The sequence below is a fragment of the Rutidosis leptorrhynchoides genome, chromosome 7, assembly GCF_046630445.1.
Source record: "Rutidosis leptorrhynchoides isolate AG116_Rl617_1_P2 chromosome 7, CSIRO_AGI_Rlap_v1, whole genome shotgun sequence".
Classification (NCBI taxonomy): domain Eukaryota; kingdom Viridiplantae; phylum Streptophyta; class Magnoliopsida; order Asterales; family Asteraceae; genus Rutidosis; species Rutidosis leptorrhynchoides.
Window position 1 is genome coordinate 91,665,312 of NC_092339.1, and position 19,164 is coordinate 91,684,475.

At 30.3% G+C, this 19,164-nt stretch overlaps 1 protein-coding gene across 1 annotated transcript in view; it reads right to left on the bottom strand.

Moving 5' to 3' along the window:
• Window positions 1-1,792: 1,792 nt before the first annotated feature.
• The window catches only part of LOC139859435 (E3 ubiquitin-protein ligase RSL1-like), a 45,954-nt gene continuing 28,582 nt past the window's right edge, over window positions 1,793-19,164 (bottom strand). The window contains exons 2-5 of the mRNA XM_071848228.1: window positions 4,764-5,303; window positions 4,548-4,653; window positions 2,040-2,175; window positions 1,793-1,989 (exon numbers count right to left, since the gene is read on the bottom strand). Of these exons, the coding sequence (XP_071704329.1) occupies window positions 1,793-1,989; window positions 2,040-2,175; window positions 4,548-4,653; window positions 4,764-5,303 (979 nt within the window). The remainder of the gene's footprint in view (window positions 1,990-2,039; window positions 2,176-4,547; window positions 4,654-4,763; window positions 5,304-19,164) is intronic.

A 19,164-nucleotide genomic window follows, 5' to 3' on the forward strand; every position in this document is an offset into this window, starting at 1 on the left:
TTAGTTTTGCTATCTTGAGTGCTTGTATCTTGAGTTTTGTTTTATGATGTACACATAGGATTCTAGCTCGGTATCATTATGTGTTACATTGTGTGAGAACTTTTGTATCTTTGGGTTTTTAATAAAATTGTCGTTCAAAAAAAAAAAAATTACATTATTACTTGATTTTAAATTGCAATTTTATAGCTACTGTTTCTTATTAAAAGTTAAAGTGTATAAATTTGATTGTAGTTTTTAATTTGACAGCTAATGTTAACATGTTAATATACTTCAAAAAGTCAAGGGAATCTATGATAGTGCTTCGGTAAATACCATTGAAGAACAGCCCTATGCTTAGTAAAATAAATGATATTTTCGTATTAATGATATGTTTTTATTTGATGGTGATTGTAATGACAATAGTAGAAAAATATGAAGAACCTAATATTTTGCGAGTATTATCCAATTTCATGTATGTGTTTTGGTTGCGACCCGACCTGATTTGAGCCGACATATTTAATATTTCGTGCAAGTGAGTTATCGAATAAATATTTAGGTCCCCATTGAGTTTTAATGCTAGAATCGCCACTGGACTCGATCCAAATTGTTGGGGTACTCAGTCCGAACTACCCCTCGAGTAGAAACGGTACCTACTTGAACATTTAAAAAACTCACTTCGTCAATAACCGAACCAACCAACGACGTTTTGTCCTCGGAACACTCGGGTCAATTAGACATAGCCAAGGTCACCGAAAGATATTCATCATTGAGGACAAGATCACGTTCAACCTCAGCCACCTCGCTCACACGAATGATAAACGAGTTCGGGCCCAAGTACTCCGTAAGTTAGTATTTTCTTTTTTTCTAAATGTTAATTTAAACTGAAACTCTTTTTAAATTCGAGTTTCCTCCGAAAGCGCGTGCGTGCGTGACAGATGAGAGTATTCGATGCCGAATACGTATCTTAAAAAAAAAAAAAAAAAAAAAAACGTAATCAGTATTAAAAGTACGATGCCAAACAGCTAAAACTTTTTATTTATATAAAGTAAAGTACTAGTTTATATCGCTGATCTTTGTTTATAAACGGACCATCAAAAAAGACAACACATTTGGGCTGATATTTATAGATCGTAATAATATCATAAGCTGGGTATTTTTGGTCATAAAACCAACACTTGGGTAGGTTTCAATGCAATCAAATACGATAATGACATAACTAATCAGAAATGTATCGTGGAGACTTAACACGTAGATGCGGGATTTAAATAATTCTAATTCAATTCAATTTAATTTATTTATACTATAATTGACATCTGAAAATTTAAAATATAAAGCTTCATGATGTATACCGTACAGGATGAAGCTTGTATATTTGTATTCATCATACATGTGACAATATAATAACTTCAGTTTATTTAGTTTCTTCTCGGCGAAAAACTAAAACTATATAAAGAAAAGGGAATACTTCATCATTAGAATAAAGCCCAAAGTATAATCAGAACACAAAAACCGTCCAAGCGCAACTAAACTAAAAACTTAAAATCATGAGCTCATAACATTCTAACGACAAACATAACGACCAACAAATGAAACAATCTGAAAGAAACTAGGACAAAGCAATACGAGACAAAGAAGAGACCTAAAACAAGACGGAGATACAAACTATCAATGTCAAATATCCTTCACGAACTTGGTAAATTGTTGCATCGCGGTTACGGGAACAATCCTTTCTTACAGGGCTTCTTAGGCTCACTTGAGCTGGTTGTCGGAATTAATAAAGATAGCTTCCACTTTTTCCCCATCCAACCCTTCATTAATTAAACGAAAAAGCCAAAAGGAGAGACCCGAAAGGAGAGACCGAAGTAATGTTTGAGCCATCGGTGCACACATCGGAATCAATTAGCCTCTTATCTTTATTCCTATCAAACTTTTTTGCGACGGTTAGGAAATCCGCCAAACTACAAGCAACACCATTTGGGTCCACGTTATAAAGATTGCCCAATTCGCTAGCTATCAACCAATTAAGATTACCCAATTCGCTATCAACCAATTAATTTTACCCGATTCGCTATCAACCAAACCGTGCCCCAAAGAAGACCCATTGAATAAGACCCTACTAAAATCACTAGCCTCCACATTCACATCAACCAAACCACTACTCGAACCATTCACGGTATGCGACTCGGAACCATAGAACTAAAGAAGTTGTCACTCCACGTTTAGTTTTTGAAGGGCTCTATACTAGACTTTAACAGTTAAATATAATCCATGATCATAAATCCAAAATGAATTTATCAATGTATAAGAAATTTTAAGACTAATATACCAATCTTGAGCTTATTTATCTCTTTAATTTTAGACAAAATTACGCTCGTCGTCCCTAAACTTGTATCCAGCCTTCTAAGGTCATCCTTAAACTTTTTTTTTTGCTGGCGTCGTCCCTGAACTTGTACTTTGTAACTCCGGTCGTCCCCCCGTCAACATGCCGTCAATTTTTTCTGTTAAAGTAGCTCATGTGCGAATCATGTGAGAGTATTTCAGTCCATTATCATTTTTTAAAACAATTTAATTTAATTTTATCTTTTACCTAATTTTCTACTTTTCTCTTTCCATACCCATTTTTTTTCCTTTATCTTCCTTCTTTTTCAGATATCATCTCCTTTCATCTTCCAACATTAAAATCAAAGGAATAGTTTTAGATCAAATATCATGTGATAATCATCTCCTTTCAGTCAATTTATCATTTTTTGTTGCCGCCCTTCAACCTCTGCCACTTCCACTGCCGTCTTCAACCTCCGCCGATTCCACTGCCGTCATCAACCTTTACCACCGTTTCCGTCTTCAGATCTTGTAAATCAGTCCAGATTTGTGAATAGCTTCGATTGAATACAATATTAAGAACCGATTTTCACTACTGCACTAATAATAATGCGTACACGATTCCCAGGTGTGCATCCTTTATGTTTTTTGTTAAATGTCTAATGAATTTATAGCTACCAAATTCATTTGCAGTAGTAGTATTTGTGATGGTCAAACGTATAACAACAATCGATTTATGCCCCGTTGTATTAATCGCGAGATCTAAAAACCACCGTCGTCATCACTGCCACTACGGCCAAGCTCCGGTTGTATTTATGCCTTGCTAGTATCTACGCTTTGGTCGTATTTTTGAGATTTATTTACAGGTAGTAATGGATTATGAATTATTTGATGCAAGATATTGTCCATGGGTATTTCAAAGAAGTCGAAGTACGAATGGGATTTTTTGGTATTTTAAAGTTACAGTACAATAAGGTTTATATATTTGAACTTGCAGTATGAATGGCCTATAATTTGATTCCACTCATAAAAATCATGTGATAATTTGTTTGAATTTGATTTTTAAATTGTTTGAATTTTGCATAAAATATTAGGGTTTATAATTTTAGGATGAAGGTAATATAAGTGAAGTGGAGATGGAGATAAGAGGGTGAAGAGAAGACAAAGATAAAAAGACGAAAATACCCTCACGTGCTTGGCACATGGGATTAGATAACGTAAAAATTGACGGAATGTAGATGGAGGGACGACCGGAGTTACAAAGTACAAGTTCAGGGACGACGCCAGTGAAAAAAAAAGTTTAAGGATGACCTTAGAAGGCTGGATACAAGTTTAGGGACGACGAGCGTAATTTTGTCTTAATTTTATCACCAACTATACAATAATACAGAATCATAGAACTAAAGAAGTTGTCACTGCATGTAATTTGGTTTAATGTACTCATAAATAAATATGTGCATTGCACTCTCTGTTTTGATTACTGCAAAGTCATTACATAGTATTAGTGACCTTGCTAATTAGATACAAGTCACACCAACAAGAGAGTGAAAATATGGGTAGCAACCAGCAGGTCCATGGTCCGTGCACATTTGGACAGTGGGTCAAACATGGTTTTGCAGACGATTTTCACTTGGTCGGGTCAAAGTTCGGGTCAACTAATCGGGTATCCAAGTCCAAAGTAGTTATACCAAGGTCAAGAAGCAAATATCGTACACAAGTTATCTAAAAATTGTAGATCATAAAGTATTAATGCCGTCAAAACTTGTAGATAACGTATTAGAGATGCCATAAAAACAAGAGCATAGTTGACAACCATTGTGAGAAATTCAAAGATATACCAACTAAGCAATCAATAAGCTACAACAGAACGCGTAAATCAACAAAAAGAGCGCCATCACAATTGAATCTTTTAACAAAAAGATTGTAATTGAAAAGCTAAGTAATACATATTATATAAACGGATAAACCACCATAAGTAACATCACTTGCACTCTTTAAGAAGACGAGGCACCTAATTAAAACTTACTTTACTAGATATATAAGTTGCTATTCAGCTCGTTCCATCACACGCACAGTGTTATACTAATAACTTTAGTTACTTTTATTTACATCAATTAGATAATACTGGTACTATACTATACTTACTATTAACTATTACTCCATATATCTCAGGGTACATCAAGATGCAGGTGGTTCCAGTTTGTTACAAGTATAAATAGAAAAAAGAATATGAACACAACCGTAAGCACCAGCGACAAGTGATCTAGCCAACTTAAAAATGTAGGTGTTTTTTGACAGTTGCACAATTGACCACCAATCTGTTTCCCACACCTGTAGCAAAACTTAATTCCACATCTGTAACAAGTTCAAATAAGAAACTGAACATACGCAAACAAACACATTATAATCCAAACTTAATAATGTAAACATGATTATATTGTCACTCTAAGTGTATGATTGTATACCTGCAATAAATAGCGGTACAACCTTTAACAAGTTCAACACAAAGTCGACACACAGGGCACCTCATCCACTTCTCCTGTTCAGAAAGAACACCAAACGCGACATCGTTTGCATCTCTCATCTCCCCACTCTCATCACACCTATAACCAGCATGCCATGGAATTTTACACTTAAAACAAAAAGGTTTCTTGCATTTAGGGCACACACATCGTTTCAGATCACCAGCAGTACCACATTCATTAACAATCAAAGCTGAACAATCTCTGTTAGGACAATAAACTCTGTCAAAAGCTAACACGTACGACTCACATAGCACGTCACACCATTTATCAAACAGTTGGTGTGCAATTTTGGGTCGACAGGATAATGGATCTAACGAGTGGTTACAAGTTAGGGATGGACACTTGATATCAGATACGTTGTCTTCTAGCTTCACTTGAATGTATTTGATGATACAGTCAGTGCAGTATGGGTGAACACATTTGTTACTGTTCCTAAAGTTTGTGTTGGGTAGTGTCACTGGTTCTATGCAAATTTCACAGGTGAATGGTGTTGTTGTTAGTGATGATGATGATATTTGCTGTGGTAGGTCTTTAGTTTGTTGTTGATCAGAAGGGTGTGGATTGTGTTGGGGTATTGGATTTACATTCCCCATCATCAATTGAAACTGAAAACCCTAAAAAAATTAGGTGAAAATTTTGGAGTGAAATTGAGAGTACTGGGAATTATTAATGATTTTAAGCCTTTAAGGTGGAAATTTCGGGGAAGATTACTTGAAATGTGAGGGAATACATAAACGGAAAATGTGTGTGCAGTGGTCCATGATACTTTAATTATCATTATGGTTTTAGATAGTTTTTGTGAAGTCATCAAATAAATATGATATTTGACTGATTATGATATACTTATTAGTAGGTTTATAACTACCTTTAGTGAATTGATTCTTGAATATAGACTTTGAAAATTTTAAGAACAAAAGTATATGAGTAAAGGGAGAAATGAAGAAACACTATGTAAGTGTGAGAAATGGTACATCTTTACAAGCATAACTCATGGGTATTTATACTACTATGCAAGTGACCCCAAGTTGACTATAATGTTGTACAAAATTGACTATCCATACTTGCATTATTATAGTTTCATACTTGCTCAATTATTATTATCATAATACTCCCCCTTAGATAGCAATTTTTGTTTGTTGAAGATCAACTATAAGTTACTGCCTCGTTAAAAACCTTGCTAAAGAAAACCCAGTGGGAAAAAAACTTTAGCTAAGGGAAAAAGAGTGCAGCATGAAGTTGACTCCCCCTCAAGTAGACATCGCTTCAGCCGTTACATCTTTTGAACATGTCTCATGCCAATGTTATGAACGTGTGTTCTGAAAATAGCAGTTGGAAGTGTTTTCGTGAAAAGATCGGCAGAGTTTTTGTTGGATTGAACATATCTCATTTCAATCTGGTTGTCTTTAATGAGATTTTGAGTGTATGAGAAGAATCTAGGAGGTATGTGTTTTGTTCGGTCACTTTTGATATACCCTTCTTTCATCTGTGCTATGCAAGCTGCATTATCTTCATAGATAGTTGTTGGACTTTTATCGCGTTATAGTCCACAAGAATCAGTAATGAGTTGTGTCATTAATCTTAACCAAAAACATTCCCGAGTAGCTTAATGTAATGCAATCACTTCGGCATGATTTGATGATGTTGCAACAAGTGTTTGTTTTTGAGAACGCCATGATATTGCAGTACCTCCATTTAGGAATACATATCCAGTTTGAGATTTAGCTTTATGTGAATCAGATAAATAACCTGCATTTGCATAACCAACCAAATCTTGTTTTGATTCGTTAGAATAAAATAATCCTAAATCAGTAGTTCCTCGAAGGTATCGAAATATGTGTTTGATCCCATTCCAGTGTCTTTTGGTAGGAGCATAGCTGAATCTTGCCAACAAATTAACTGCAAAAGAAATGTCAGGTCTTGTACAATTTGTAAGATACAATAAGAGCTTCAATTGCACTAAGATATGGTACTTCTGGTCCAAGAATATCTTCATGATCTTCACATAGACGAAATGGATCAGCTTCAACATTGAGTGATCTAACAACCATAGGAGTACTTAATGGTTTTGCCTTGTCCATATTGAAAACGTTTTAAAATATTTTCTATATAAGTTGTTTGATGTACAAATAAACCATTAGGCATATGCTCAATATGCAAACCAAGGCAATACTTGGTTTTTCCGAGATCTTTCATTTCAAATTCTTTTTATTAGAAGTTGAATGGCTTCATGGATCTCTTTATTTGTACCTATGATGTTAAGATTATCGACATAAACAACTTACAATCACGTATCCGGACATTGTTTTCTTAATAAGAACATATGTACAAATAAGATTATTTGTATACCCTTTTTCTTATCAAGTAATCACTTAATCGGTTATACTATTGCATCAACCCATATAAAAATCTTTGTGATTTAATGGAATATATTTCCTTGTGTTTTGCATTAGATGCTTCTTATACATTAAACTCTTCATGTATATTCATGTATATATCACTATCAAGTGATTCATTTAAATAAGTAGTAATAACTTTCATTAGATGCATTTCTAAACCTTTAGAAACTGTCATACTGATTAAGTAATTTCATCCATAACAGGAGAATAAGTTTTCTCATAATCAATTCCTTATCTTTGAGAGAAATCTTGAGTTACAATTCTAGCTTGACTTTGTATGTTCATTTTTCTTATTTTCTTTTTGAATTAAAATTCATTTGTATCCCATACATTTCACATCTTTAAAAGTGATAACTATTAATCCGAAAACTTTTCTTTTACTGAGCGATTCAAATTTAGCTCGTATTGTTTCTTTCAATTGATACCAATCATGTCTATTTTGACATTCCATGACAGATTTTGGTTATGGATCATCATCATCATTCATGATGTCATATGTAACATTATATGAAAATATCTCATCACGATTTTTCATTTCATTTCGGTTCCATATTATTGCATAATTTATTTCAATTTACATTTATCAATATCCTCTAGAGGAGGAGTATTGATTTGTGGTTCTTCTTGAACACTTTCTTTTACCTCATTATCAGTTGATTTTTCTTTTCGAGGTTTTTTTATCTTTGGAACCAATTGGTCTTTCACGTTTCAGACGTGGCAAAGACTCATGAGTGATATTATTGCAAGCTTTTAGAATTTCAATTCTAGCTGAAGCGTTTACTGCTGGTATATATGATTTAGTCACTCCTTTTTGTATCTGTAAATGCATCAGGTAATTTATTTGCAAGTTCTTGCATATGCATTATTATTTTATTTTTTTTGAACTTTTATTTCGCATTCGTTTGTTCGATGATCAAGATAGATTAATTTATGTTCACACCATGAAACATCTTCTTCTTTATTTTTCATTTCTCCCCCTAATATAGGGAACAATTTTTCATTATAATGACAATCAGCAAAATGTGCTGTAAAAACATCACTCGTCATGAATTCAATATATCTTATGATTGAAGATGTTTCATATCCAACATATATCTCCATCCTTCTTTTAGGAACCATTTGTTGTGGTGGTGCAATTAAAAATACACTGCACAACCAAATGTTCTAAGATGGAAAATATTTGGCTCTCGACCAAAATTAAGTTGGTAATGGAGAATATTTATGACTTGCACTTGGTATAATGCGAATTAATGTCGCATCATGTAAATTTACATGTCCCCATATAAATATTGAGAGTTTTGTACTCATTTCCAATTGTCTAGTTATTAGCTGCAAGCGTTTATCTATTTATTCGGCTAAACCAATTTTGTGTATGCACATGAGCAACTGGATGTTCAACAACAATCCCTGTAGACATATAATAATCATTAAATGCTTGAGATGTTAACTCACCTGCATTATCAAGTCTCATCCCTTTTAATGGTGTAATCAGAATAATGTGTTCTCAATTTAATAATTTGTGCAAAAAACTTTGCAAATGCCATATTACGGCTTGATAACACACAAAAATGAGACCATCCGCTAGATGCGTCTATTAGAACCATGAAATATCAAAATGCTCCACATGATGGATGAATTGGTCCATATATATCCCCTTGAATTCTTTCAAGAAACATTGGTGATTCTTTCCCAATGTGCTTTTCATTAATCACCATATGTTCTTTTCATTAATCACCATATGTGCTTTTTCATTAATCACCATATGCGCTTTTCATCATATATCCTTTTCACCATATGCGTTTTTAATCATATGTGCTGCACTTTTCATCATATGCACTTTTCATCATATGCGCTGCGCTTTTCATCATATGCGCTTTTTATCATATGCGATTTTAATCATATGCGCTGTGCTTTTTATCATATGCACTTTTCATTATATGCACTTTTAATCATATGCGCTATGCTTTTCATCATATGCGCTTTTCATCATATGCGCTTTTTATCATATGCGCTTTTAATCATATGCGATGTGCTTTTCATCATATGCGCTTTTCGGTGCTACATAGATAAGTCTCATTATCTGTTATCTTTTACTGATAATCATATCCATTATGATATATATATATATATATATATATATATATATATATATATATATATATATATATATATATATATCAGAGAAGCTCAATCAATTTCTCTTTGATTTTGAGAAAACAAGGCATTGTTTATCAGAAAATTTGTACCATTTAGTAATATGAATTTTTGCCTTTTTCGTTCCTTATATCAAGTTTGCAAGACCTGATATAGTATTTATAATTCCTTCATTTGATTTAAATCAATGAAATATTTTTTAGATTTGATCATAGTGTGTATGTTACCACTATCTACAATACATAGGTCTTTACCATTTAATTGATGATGTACTTCAGCAAGATTCATACTAAAACTTCAAATAAGATAAGCAAATAATGAGTAATATTTCAGCCAGATAATCAAATTATATTACCTGCAAACAAGTTACAATCCGAAGTACATAAAAGATAACACCTAATAAACACACACACACACACACACACACACACACACATATATATATATATATATATATATATATATATATATATATATATATATATATATATATATATATATATATATATATATATATATATATATATATATATATATTATGGTCTAAAATCATTTACTTAGGAGTGATACACAACAAGCTAGGCATCTTAGAAAATTCAGGTCATTTAAGTCTGAAGGTAGCTCATGAAACGCCTCGTTCATACCGATTATAAACGATTCATAATAGTTGGTTACATCGCGAGCTACTTGACCTCTATATGATACATTTTACAAACATTGCATTCGTTTTTAAAAGACAATCTTTCATTTCATCGACAATTGACAGCATGCATACCATTTCATAATACATCCAACTATAATTGACTTAATAATAATCTTGATGAACTCAATGACTCGAATGCAACGTCTTTTGAAGTATGTCATGAATGACTCCAAGTAATATCTCTAAAATGAGCAAATGCACAGCGGAAGATTTCTTTCATACCTGAGAATAAACATGCTTTAAAGTGTCAACCAAAAGGTTGGTGAGTTCATTAGTTTATCATAAATAATCATTTTTCAATAATATAATAGACCACAAGATACTCATAATTAGAAAACAATCTGTGCAGGTCTGCTCACTGCTGTAAAATCATTCATATGAAGAACACCGGAACCTTTCAAACAACTCACCAACGATAGCTAATGCGTAGTGCAATGACAAAATCATCTCAGTGTGGTAGTTAATACAATATAATTCTTACAACGGGGGCTAATGCATATGCAATGCAAAATCATCCCTCCGAGGGTAGCTGAAACGGGGGCTAATGCGTACGCAATGCAAAATCATCCCTCCGTTACCAACTACAAAGTCGACTATAATACAATAAAATACATCGGTGGCTAACGCGTAGTGCAATGACGAAATCATCTCACCGATGGTAGTTAAAACGGTAGCTAACGCGTAGTACAATGACGAAATCATCTCACCGTTACTAACTACTAAATCGAACCATATCGGTAGCTAACGCGTAGTGCAATGACGAAATCATCTCACCGATGGTCGATAATACAATCTTTATAGAAATCGAACCTCTGAATCCAAATAATTCTATCATAGAATGTAGTTTTGAATATTTGTGTCTATTTCGTCAAACGTTTATAGAAGCAGTTCATGTATTCTCAGTTCAAAAATTATATCTCAAAAGCATTTAGGAAACAGTTATAAAAACAGCGCATGTATTATCAGTCCCAAAAATGTAAAGAGTAAAAGGGAATCAAATGAACTCACATTACTGTATTTTTTAGTAAAAATACATATGATGATACTGAACAATGCAGGGTTGGCCTTGGATTCAAGAACCTATATTCAATCATGTATATTAAAATTTATAATCGTAATCGAGTAAGTTTATATATTATTATTAGTGATATAATCGTTATATTTAATAATTATAGTTTTTAGTAATTAATTAAGTTCATTTATTTTATATATACCTTAAATAAATATTTATTATTTATTATAAAAATATTAATATTAATATAATTATGTTATATTTATTAAGTATATTTGTATGTAACTGATATTTATTTAGCAAAACGATAATAATGATAATGAATAAAATTTTGATTATAATATTTTTTAATAATGATAATAATGTGAAATTTATTTAACGTACTTATCAAATTGACATATATATAATATTATGCTTAAATCATGATCTTTTATATCATATTATTATTATAGCTAAGTTTTAATTATAATCTCTATACTATTTTATACTTAAGAATTACATTCATAATAATATACTTATTATATTTACCATTTTTAAAACCATAAACAGTTTACATACTTAAATCTTACTTACCTAATTATAATCATTTCCATGTTCATAACATAATTTTATTCTTTATCATAAACAATATTAGATTATTATCATAATCATAATAATGATAATAATACATATTCCAATAATACTAAAAAAAACAAATCATATTTTTAATGATGTTAATAATATTGATATTAGTTATGATTTTAATTATAATCATAATAATAATAATGAATGATACATAATACCTATTTTAGCGTTAGTAATAATAATAATAATTAATTATAGTACTTGTAATAATAATAATAACTAATAACAATACTAATAACAATAATAATAATAATAATAATAATAATAATAATAATAATAATACTAATAATAATAATTAGTAATAAATAACATCATAATAATGAAAACATAATTAATAATAATAATAACAATAATAATAATGATTTTTTTTATAAGAACATGAGACTACTTTAGAAGCCCATTAAAAAAAATATGCACCAAGCAAGGATCGAACCCGAGACCTCCCGCTACCCCAACATGTTCTCAAACCATCACGCTGCTTTTACTTTTCTGTTATAACCCATAAACCATTTTTATTTAATTCGTTCATGTTGTTCTTCATCTTCTTCCTCTCAAACATAAATCGACCAAGAGTTGATACCAAATATAAAAAAAAAACGTTTCTTATTTAATTTTAGTATTTATAAACAATACAAAAGTGACTTGATAGTGAATTACATTACAAAAAAAAAAAAAAAAAAAAAAGGTAAGCACCCTGTGCTGTTCGTCGAGCACATAAAAAAATTGTGATTTTCGATATTGATTGCTTAATAGCTAAAGTGTATAACACGAAATAGTTTCTAAATCACCTCTATAATCTTTTTGAGTACTCAATTGGAGCGAAATCATCAAAACAAGAATGAATTTTATGATGAACATAAAGCTTTGACTTTTTAATTTAAAAGTTTGACTCTCAAATTAATCTTTGATTTCGCGAATTAAGATTTGAAAACTTGCAGATATTTTGAATGAATAATTCCTAACAACTCCGTGTTAATGGATTTTGAAATGGAATTAAATTTCAAGATTTGAAAGAAAATATTACGCGTACAGGGACCGAAGGTTTTGTTTGAGTTTTTCTGTTTTTCCAAAACCAATTTGCAGATGATATATTAGATAAAATGAACTGATAATTGAATTAGATACACTAGTTAATCACGATTTGATTTGTTGTCTAAAACTGGTCGACAGAATCAAGTCAAAAGCAGAAGCAGAAAAATAAAAAAAATATAGAATAAAGAAGATGACAGAATTCGTACAATTAGAAGATAATGAAAGCTAACAACTTTTGTTTAGATTGTGAATGGATTTTTGGACATATAACAGATCAGAGACAGGAAACAATTTCGCCAACAGGAGATGAAGGAAAAAAATTCGGATCAGATTGCGATGGTTAACAGCTTTACATATTATATCTGTATATATATTAATAATTAAATTTTTTATATATGTTTATATATCCATTATATAACTGTATTTATATAATTGTACTTATATATATATATATATATTTGCTTATCTATATTTGTTTTATTAAATTTTGTAATATAATATCACTCTATTAATAATTTTTATAAGAATACTAATAATAATAGAAATATAATATTGATAATATTAAAAAAAAATGATAGTTGTAATAATAAAAATAAAAGTAAAACAAATGATAATAATACTATTACTATTTATACAGACAATAATACCAATATAATGATATATATATATATATATATATATATATATATATATATATATATATATATATATATATATATATATATATATATATATATATTCATTTTCATATTAATAATTACTAATATACATGTTAATATTGAAAGTAATAATAAGATTACTATATCAAATATAATTTAATTTATAATTAAACTTATTATATTAATACTACATTTTATTATTTATGTAATATATATACTAACATACATTGAATATTTAATATTTATATCTTCTAATATATTACAATATCCATATAGTCAATAATCATATATAGAATTTATATATATATATATATATATATATATATATATATATATATATATATATATATATATATATGTGTGTGATGATCGCTCCAAATCCATATGGACGAACACGTCATTCACCGATTTCATTGCGAGGTATTTGACCTCTATATGATACGTTTTGTAAACATTGCATTCTTTTGAAAAGGCACACCATAAATGAATATTTAAATCAAAGGTTTTCGACATCTGAAGATTTCTACATATAGACAATCACCGTAAATAATAGTTTACAATAGTATTTCCGTTGACAATGCAGTCAAAATAAGATACATGGTGATGATTTGGTGAATGCAACATTTCCTTGTAAAATATGCCATGTAAGACTCCATGCACATAACTTGTCTAACATATAAGCAAACAGCGGAAGACTTCTAGGGAACCTGAGAATAAACATGCTAACAAGTGTCAACACAAAGGTTGGTGAGTTAATAGTTTTAATGTTTTGTATAATCTGTACATAAAGGTGGATCACAAGATTTCAGTTGTTTCATCCAGAAACGTTTATCAAAATATTCTACGAAATTGAGCACCCTGGTAACTAAACTTAACGTATATATAATTTATACCCTTTATATAATCATCTTAATAATACATGCAAACCAACGTGTACGCTTCTCAAATAGCATACGTCCGTTAAAAGGCTAGTGCTCTAGCTTGGACGGGGATATCAAGCCCTATGGATCCATATACTACTACTCACGCCCACCAGTTCTTATAACTGGCAGTTACTACTTACCAAAGCTAAGGAATTTTCAGTTCAAACTCAGTGTAGAATTAAGTATGTACTTGTATCTATTGCGTTTAAAATAAATTGCATGTATTCTCAGCCCAAAATATTTAAAGCATTTAAAAAGGGATCTATAAACTCACCTTAGCAGCACATAAAGTCGTTCACCGAAATGTGACTGAAACTTGGAATACCAAATAACCGTAGATCTCAACCTAGAGAACATATGTTGGTCAATAAATGTCTATCAAGCTAGGTCAGGTCATAGTGTATCACAATCCTAATGCTCGAGATCGACATACAAAAGTTATCAACAGTCATTTCAAAAGGTCAATTTTGACAATAGTTCAACAAAACGAGACGTACCTTATATAAGGATTCATTTACTCGGTTGGTAATATTCAAAAATCTAATTTATCAATCTTACAAACAAGTTGTTTAAATATTAATTGCAGATTTAAAAGCAATTCCAATTAACGTCAATCATAATTCAGTTGACCATATCTTTTGATTCGTTCATCGAAATTACGCGATTTCTAAATGAAAAGTTATTGATTTTTCGTCAGCTTTCCAAAAACATGCATATCATATACCTTTTATCAGTAATATATGTATTTAATTCGTGATTCATCATAAACTGTTTAACGACGAAATATAGCATACAAGCATGCATAAAGATATATACTCGAGCACTAGTCAGGGATGCACTATTCATATATAAAAGATAAGATATGAATGCTCACGTATCAATATTGTGATTCAATATTGCAGGAAAGTACGTAGACGCAACAGAGATGATAAACACTAGGTTTGACTTGCGAATAATAATAATAATAATAATAATAATAATAATAATAATAATAATAATAATAATAATAATAATAATAATAATAATAATAATAATAATAATAATAATAATGATAATGATAATATATAAATATATACATAGAGAGAGATATCGAGAGATATAGATTGATAAAACTGGAACCAGATCGAGTGCTTTTATAGCACATTTTGTCACCAGCTCCCCCATGCGATCGCATGGGTTTGATGAGCATTGGCCATGCGATCGCATGGCCTATTAATCCAGCTCAGGAACGTTTAAATTCTAGTTTTTCGACATATTATTTAATTATAAATATAATATATTTAATTTATATAATTAATTATATATTATATTAAATTCACATGCATAGTTGACTTGAAATTTTTGTTCCGATAAGTCGTACGTCGTCACTCGACGTATGTCTCGGTTCCGGTTTTTCAAATGTCCTTTCGTACACTTAGAAAACTTGCATTTTACGTTTCGTGTCACGTACATTTGTCAAAATATAGCCTTAAATTATCCCTAAACTATACCACTCAAAGTATATCTTAAACTTTCGAGTGTTTTGGTCATTTACTTCTATAAATCATCGTCTCGTAGTATATACATATACATATATACATTTTCATTTTGAAATAGTGTTTTACTGTAGCAAATAGTGATTTTCGAAAACACTGTAGCTTTTCGGGTACTGTAGCAATTCAAAAATACTGTAGCAAATTAGTGTTTTACTGGTTCATCTTAAACGTTTTAGTTAACTTATCTAAATATCAATCGAATCAATAATCGAATGTTACTATCGTTTACTAAATAACATGAAATCACACACACACACACACACACACACATATATATATATATATATATATATATATATATATATATATATATATATATATATATATATATATATATATGCACATTAAGTTATATATATATATATTGTTCGTGAATCCTCGAGAATAGTCAAAGAATAATTGATTACATGAATATAGTTCCAAAACTTTGAGAATCAACATTACAAACTTTGCTTATCATGTCGAAAACATTAAATCATTTAAAGATAAAGTTTAAATTTGGTCAGAAATTTTCGGGTCGTCACAGTACCTACTCGTTAAAGAAATTTCGTCCCGAAATTTGAGTGAGGTCGTCATGGCTAACAATAAAAATGTTTTCATGACGAATATGAGTTGATAATTAGAGTTTTATCACCGTTGAATAATATGGATAAAACAATCCAATTACTCGAAGCGTATGAGGGAAGTTATCGTAAGATTTAAATGAGAAACTAGGAATTCGTCTTATCTTTTGACGTAGTAACGATTGATTTTTCGGAATTTAAGGAATAGAAAATCTTCATAATCTAAATAAGATTTGATCCTTCGAGAATTAAGGAGATTAAGATATTCTTTAATTAAATGCGGTCATCTGCCTCGATTGCTCTGTCTGTTATTTCGCTATAAATTAATCACTTCCATTTCATTATTTTCACTACTCCTACATCTTCTTCCTCATTTCATACTTCCAAAAGATTGTGGAATGCTTCATCCAGTTCTGATTCTTGATATACTCCTAACTTTCATATCTGTCATTCTTCTTTTTCATCTACCACCAGAGGAAGTTATTTTCTTCTATCACTACCTTGGGATTATAGTATTTTTCATTCTCCCGTATCTTTATATTGCTATACGCATTGATATACACGGTTTGTAATATATGTGTTGTTGTCAGGATTTATATTTTTTCTTATATTTAGGAGCTCCATGCTTTCGTTTTTCCTTCCCGACTTCAAGTCAAGCGAATAATGGTCCAGAATTCATAGGTATGAAGTTTCGAATGATCATAATATACAAAGCAGAAAGGAAAGGTAATAGCACGATTTGATTTGTAAAATTACCAGAATATCCGGAAAAGACCGAATCATCAAGAAAATATTTTCTTGATAGTTTAAAGGTTAAATAGAATGAAAGAGTTATGTAACATGGTTCATGATGAGGGTATGATCTGTGAACCTTTATCACATTCCATTAGAAACTCAGTATGACTTACTGTAATATAATCACGTTGATCAAGTGTCATTATATTATATTAACTCATGCTTCAGTTCTCAACACTACTTCAAAAACATCCATTTTTTGAAATTTTCAGAATTTAGAAACTGAAACAGTTTCTTTTATGATATAACACAGATAGCGTGAAGAAATGAATAATTTCAGATAATAATAGTTACGAAAATATCTTCAGAAATATCAAGGATATTTATAATGAAAGATATGATGATATCTTAGAATTTCTAATATTGAAGGATGATGAAGAAGATTTGTTCGTAATAGTTTAGAGTCAGAAGCAAGGTATTCGTTAATGACTTCAGCAGATACTGAATCATTTGGATTCTTTGAAGGCAGGTTTAGTCTTTGTGATTTGTCTACAGCCTCCTTCATAATTTGCTCAATCCGTTTTTCAGTACCAAACTTTCTCTTTTTCTGTGCTTTTCCAACACACTACTCTTTATCATCAAACTTTCGACTGTTAAAGTCGTTTACAGTTTTTGCTGCTTCGTCAGCATTTTTCCAAAATTCGGGGAAATAGTTTCGCAGTTTGAGGTGTTTTTTTTCAGAAACTTCACATTCAAAGTAAGTAAGTCTAGGAGATAGACATTATATGTATATATAACTGTTGGCGTAGAATTGCGGCGAAATTCAAAATACTGATTGCTAATTCCCGGTAGTTGGTATGGCAATTATTGTTACAAGATGTGGATGAGTACATGATAGGGTTTTAATGAGTATAATGATTTTTCAGAAGGTCAAGGATCAATGTAGTTGTTGGTAAATTTACTGCTAATGTGGTGGAACATAAAAGGTTCCCCGGTAACAAGAACATATATATCAAGGTTACAATAAGGCTAATCTGAAAAATCTAAGTTGACTGGTTGGAACTGTGATAAAACTGAATACTTTGAAAAGGGATTTGCAAGATTATTTTCGGTAATTACAATGCTAAAGGATCTTGCACAGTTTTGAAGTCAAATTATAGCTTTGAAAGATGTAGAGATTTAAGAATGATGTTTTCTGTTAAATCTTGGCTTGGATTCCGATTTTTCAAAATCAGAATATGTAATCAAATTTGAATGCGAATGGGTGTTTTGATTTATAGAAAAGAATGTAGCTTTTCGGGTACTGTAGCAATTCGAAAATACTGTAGCAAATTAGTGTTTTACTGGTTCATCTTAAACGTTTTAGTTAACTTATCTAAATATCAATCGAATCAATAATCGAATGTAACTATCGTTTACTAAATAACTTGAAATAATATATATATATATATATATATATATATATATATATATATATATATATGCACATTAAGTTATATATATATACATATATATATATATATACATATATATATATATATATATATATATATATATATATATATATATATATATATATATATATATATATATATATATATATATATATTGTTCGTGAATCTTCGAGAATAGTCAAAGAATAATTGATTACATGAATATAGTTCCAAAACTTTGAGAATCAACATTACAGACTTTGCTTATCGTGTCGAAAACATTAAATCATTTAAAGATAAAGTTTAAATTTGGTCAGAAATTTCCGGGTCGTCACAGTATATATATATATAAATAATTATGTTTTTAAATATCAAGTTTTAAATTATCTTAAGTTATCTGTCATAGTACTAAATCACATAATAATTTAATTCATAATGTATAATTATTTACATATATACTTATTTATATATACATCTTTATTTACAACAATTGTTCGTGAATCGTCGGGAATGGTCAAAGGGTAAATGCATTCATGTAATCCGTTCCAAAGTTTTCGAGACTCAACATTACA